This window comes from Cebus imitator, unplaced genomic scaffold (assembly GCF_001604975.1).
Source record: "Cebus imitator isolate Cc_AM_T3 unplaced genomic scaffold, Cebus_imitator-1.0 Scaffold905, whole genome shotgun sequence".
In the NCBI taxonomy this organism is placed as follows: Eukaryota; Metazoa; Chordata; class Mammalia; order Primates; family Cebidae; genus Cebus; species Cebus imitator.
The window spans coordinates 176,299-181,760 of record NW_016108220.1 but is presented as its reverse complement, the minus strand read 5'-3'; the positions used below and the strand labels follow the sequence as shown (position 1 = coordinate 181,760).

General features: G+C 42.6%; 1 protein-coding gene across 1 annotated transcript in view; it reads right to left on the bottom strand.

Annotated features, from left to right (window-relative positions):
* Positions 1–217: 217 nt before the first annotated feature.
* Positions 218–5,462, bottom strand: part of CES5A (carboxylesterase 5A) — a 29,027-nt gene continuing 23,782 nt past the window's right edge. The window contains 3 exon segments of the mRNA XM_017520909.2: positions 218–495; positions 581–653; positions 3,386–3,535. Coding sequence (XP_017376398.2) covers positions 264–495; positions 581–653; positions 3,386–3,535 — 455 coding nt within the window. The 3' untranslated portion in view covers positions 218–263.

Genomic DNA, 5,462 nt, shown 5'->3' with positions numbered 1-5,462 from the left:
TACAAGACCATTATTATGACAACTAATAGGCCAGCTCTCCTCCAAATGTATTGAATAAATCTTGTTGCCTTCCAAGACAAATTGTATTTTTTCATGTTGAAAAGAATTCCATAAAGAACATTCCTAAGTCCATAAAATATCAGCGAAAGTGGCTTGTTCTGCAAAGATCCCCATAGAAAGCAGCTGAACTTGGAAAGAAGTTAATGATCGTGGGAAAAACTGCAGGAGGAGAAGGAAAACTAAAATCACAGAAAGATAACTTCTCAAGGAACACAAGAGAAAAAGAAAGGCTGGAGGAGGGAGAGGAAGGTTAGGGAGGAAAGAGGACTGTGGAGCGTGTCGGAGGCAGACAGGATCAGGGGGATGGTGCTGGTCCAAAGCTGCACCCGCCGCTCTTTGAGTCTCTGTCCGAGGCTCATGTTCAAGACCAGCTGCAGGTACTGCTCTGTCAGATTATAGGCCGGCCACAGAGGCAGGTCATCCCCATTAGGATTCCTGGAAGGGAGAGCAGAAACAGGGGTGAGATTTTCCTCCTGACACCCCAGGCCCTGGCATGGGGGAGACTGGGAGGTTTACTTACCCGGTTCCAGCAAAGTTAGCCCAGTATTTCATCATCTTCTGGCTCAGCAACTTCTCCTCCTCTGTGGCTCCTTCTGAAGAAGATCATCACAAAACGCTGAGGCGCTGTGAGGCTGGGGAAGCCCTGAGTGCCTTGTATTTGATGAATCCCTTTCACACCCCTTCTCCCATTGGATCCTTACAAACCTACCAAGTCACTGTACCCATTTTATACATGCAGATACTGAGGCTCAGAGCAACTGGGTCCTTCCCAAGGAACCGTGGTTTCCAAATGGTAGAAGCTGAACACACATCTTCCCTGTCCACCTCGTGTTCCTGCAGACAGTCCCATGAGGCCGCAGGTTCCCTGGGGACACAGACCAGCTTGCTCCCTCTCTCTCTTTCTGTTCTCCTCCCCCCCTTCTTTCCCTCTCTCCCTCCTCTCTTCCTTCTCTCTTCCTCCCCTCTCTCTTCCTTCCCTCTCTTCTTTCTCTTTTGTTCTCCCTCCTTCTCTCTTTTCTCTCTCCCCATCTCTCTCTTCCATCTCTCTTCCCTCTCTCTTTTTCTCCTCTCTCTCCCTTCTCTTTCTTTTCTCTCTCTCATCCTTCTCTCTCTCTTCCCTCTCTTCCTTTTCTCTCTTCCTCTGCCTCCCTCCTCCCACACATATTTTTACAATTACTTTCTGTATTTCTTTATTTAAAAAGTGCAAAGTCCAAAATGCAGAAAAAGCATCTAATACACAATGAAAATGTTTCCCTTTCATCTCTTCCCTCCAGACACCCAGTGATGAGCCTCAGAGGCACCTTCCCAAAGACAGGCTCTGCAGGTACCAAGGTGTAAGCAGACACCTTCTACATATCTGGCAGTAGACTGGATACATATTCTACATATTGCTCTGTCTATTAAAATTATCTCACCTATAGGACTTGTCACCTATTAAACTGCCATTTGTTGTTTTATGAACATGTACTATATAAATATATATTTATATGCAATTATATATAATTGTAATTTATGTGTCATGTTTTCAATCTTTTGCTAGTAAAAGGAATATGTGAGTGTGCACATATACTTTTGCACATGTGGAAGTATAATTACACAAAAGCTCTAGAATTGCCAGGCTAAAAACAACATGCATTTTATTCTAGGTTTTTTATCTTTTATTAAAGATGCAGTCTCACTCTGTCACCCATGCTGAAGTGCAGTGTCATGACCATAGCTCACAGCAACCTCCAAATCCTGGGCTCAAGCAATTCTTCCTGTCTCAGCCTCCCAAAGTGCTGGCATCCTGGGCATGAGCCACCATACCCAGCTAAGACTACATGCATTTTTTTATTTTATGAAAAGAAAAACAATTTTTGAGACAGGGTCTCACTCTGTTGCCCAGACTGGAGTGCAGGAGCATGCAGCTTACTGCAGCCTTGAACTCTTGGGTTGAGGTGATCCTCCCACCTCGGCCTCCTGAGTAGCTGGGACTACAGGTATGTTCCACCATGCCTGGCTCATTTTGTTTATTTATTTATTTTTTTTGTAGAGAGGGGGTCTTACTATGTTGCCCAACCTGGTCTGGAACTCCTGGACTCAAGCAATCCTCCCACCCCGGACTCCCAAAGTGCTGGGATTACAGGTGTGAGCCACCATGCCCAGCCTTACGTGCATTTTAAATGTCGACAGACTTCTCTATTAATGTATAAAATTGTTTCTCACACCTGCTTGAATACATTATTTTAAGTGCTTTGTTTTTCCCAACCTTGATTCATGAAAAATAACTCCTCAGCTAAGGTCGGTCTGCAGTTCTCTTGTTATGAGGGAGGTTGTGTTTCTTTTTCCATAAACTGTTCATATCTGTTACCCAGTTTTCAATTAGGTTGTTCTTTTCTTTTTAATTTTAGGAGCTCTTTAGACATCAAGGAATTTAACCCTTTGATACATATGTTGTTCACTTTTTCCAGTTTAGGGAGTCCATGTACCATTACATAGAATGGCCTCGGGAATGGCTGACGAGTAATAACAGTGACATTTATTAGGTATTCACTCTATACTTTATGGGGCTTATTTCATTTAATCCTTAGGACAACCTAGGAGGAAATTCTATTATTATCTGTGTTGTAAGATGAGAATGAAAAACTGAAATAATGAATAAACCACAGTGCACCAACATACTCTATATAGAACGTTCTGTCCTTGTGGTCAAGAGGCCAGTGTGAATAAGTTAAGAGCCTGTATTTGTGATGTTTTAAACTAAATATTTTTGTGATTGCTCCGTGTGTAATTTTCCCTATAATTTTTTTCTACTGATAACCTCATCTGATTGGTTTATTTTAGGCACCAAATATGTCATAAATTTAAGAATAAGTGAGCTAACATCACAAGTAACAGTTCACAAGCATTTACACAAACTCATCTGGGTGCAGACCACTTTGAGCTGGAATTATGAAAAACATGGTCCTTGCCTCCTAAAGCCCCAGGTTGTGGCCTCATGGGATTTCTGGGAAGGGGAGGGAGGGTAAGACCAGTGGTCAAAGAAAAGGAAGAAAATGGTTCTACTATATATTTTTTTAAAATTATTTAGATTGCTTGAGTGCCCTGAAGTGGCCACACCTTCAGGTTTCAGTACAAAGAGAAGCCCTCATCAAGCAACTGTCACAGAGCTTTTTCATCTTGGCTTCTAAAAACAGAAGTGAGGGCATTTTCCAGAGAAAGGTTATGTCTGCCTGTAAACCAGAGAGGTGATTAAATGCCAGCCCTGAAGTCCTCCGGGCTCTTGCACAGAGGTGGGGTAAGCAGAGGGCTTCATGTGAACTGTGGGGAGAGGCCAGTCCCTTACGGAACATAACAATGTCACCCTTCAGGAAGGCACCACCGAACACAAAGTGGACTTCATCAGCGTGGTCGGCTTTGACAAAAGCTGGCTTCATGTCTTCAAAGCACTGGGGCCAGTGCTGAAACTCGTAGAAGTAGACAGGTGTGCCAGCATCTGACAAAGGGTCAGAGAGGGTCAGGCATGCATGCAGCATGGAGCAGGGGGCTGCCTCTGCATCCCCACCTATCAAGCCTTGGATGTCTAGATCCAGGGGTGGGACAGCTCAGAGACAAGAGGCTACCTAAGCCAGCCTCACTTCCCCCTTCCTCATTTGAGGCTGGAATTTTCTGCTACAACAGTGCTCATCCCTAGTGATGAATAGCTCACGTCTGAGAAGGCAATAGTTCTACTTCTCAAAAAAAGTCCTCTCTATTCAGCCAAGATCTACCTTGTTGGGACTTTCTCTCATTGACCCTGGTTCAATCGTCTGGAGACCAACAAAAGAAGGCTAATTTCTGGCTTTCAAGACAATCCATGCATATTTATCTTACATTCCTTCACTTGTCTTCTACTGAAGGTCTTTGCTCTGTAATTTCCAACACACATGGACACGTACACATGCAGACATGGGAACACATGCATGAGCACACACAGGTGCACACACATGGGCGCACACACACACACGGTTTCCATTTTGCCTCTAATTACTTGGCTCATTTCTCTGCATTCCTCCCAGGAAGACCTCAAAATACAGTTGCCCTATACTTAACTGTCTCCATTTCCTCTCCCCTTATTCTCTCTCCTTTAATTGAAGTACCACTTATGGACAGCACAAAGCACAGATCTTAAGTGTAGAGTTTGAGGAGTTTTTACAAATGTGTTTATGTAATCATCAACCCAATCAGTCAGGATACAGAGAATTTCCTTCACCCAGAAAGGTCCCTTTCTAATCACTCTCCCAAGAAAAAGCCATACTCATTCCTATCACCATCGATTCATTTCACCTATTCTTGAACTCCACACAAATGGAATAATACAATATGTACTCTGTTGTGTACTCTATAGCGCCTTCTGCTCAACCTAATGTTTTTGAGATTCATCCATGTTATCAGGTGTATCAACAGTTGATGCCTTTTTATCACCGAGTAGTATGCTAGTGCATGATTTTACCACAGTTTATTTCTCCATTATCTATGGTAGACATTTGGATTGTTTCCAATATGGCACAATTATGATTAAAGCTGCTGTGAATACGCATGTACAAGTCTTTTTTCTTTTCTTTTTTTTTTCTTTTTTTTTTTTTTTTGTTGAGACAGGGTTTCACTCTGTCACCCAGGCTGGAGTGCAGTGGTGCAATCACAGCTCACTGCAGTCTCCACCTCCCAGGCTCAAGCAATCCTCCCACCTCAGTCCCCACCCTTGAGTAGCTGGGACTACAGATGCCCACCATCACACCTGGCTAATTTTTGTATTTTTTTTATAGAGATGGGGTTTCACCGTGTTGCCCAGGCTGGTCTCAAACTCCTGGCGCCAATTGATCCACCCACCTTGACCTCTCAAAGTGCTGGGATTACAGGCATGAGCCACCATGCCCAGTCTATACAAGTCTTTTGTAAGGACATACACCTTAACCTGTCTTCAGTGAATGCCTAGGAGCAGAAGGATTGAGTAACAACATAGGTGTATGTTTGGCTTTCAATAAACTACCAGTTTTCTAGAGTTGCACCATTTTACTTTTCCACCAGAAGTACATGAGAATGTTCAGTATTCTGAACATTCCACATTCTTGGCAATTCATCTTGGTATGGTTTGTATTTTTATTTTAGCCATTTCACTAGATGGAAATGGTTCCCTCATTTTAGTTTATTTCCCATTTCTTTGATGACTATTTTGGGTACCTTTTCATGGACTTTGAAACTTTTTTTGTGAGGTGTCTTTTCAAGTTCAAGTCTTCTACCCAGTATTGGAAAATACTTTCTTTTCATTACTGAATTGTATGAGTTCTTCTATTCTGGATATGATTATTTTGTAAAATACTTGTATTATGAATAATTTCTTCCATTGTATGGTTTGCCTTCTCATTTTCTTAGCCATATTTTTA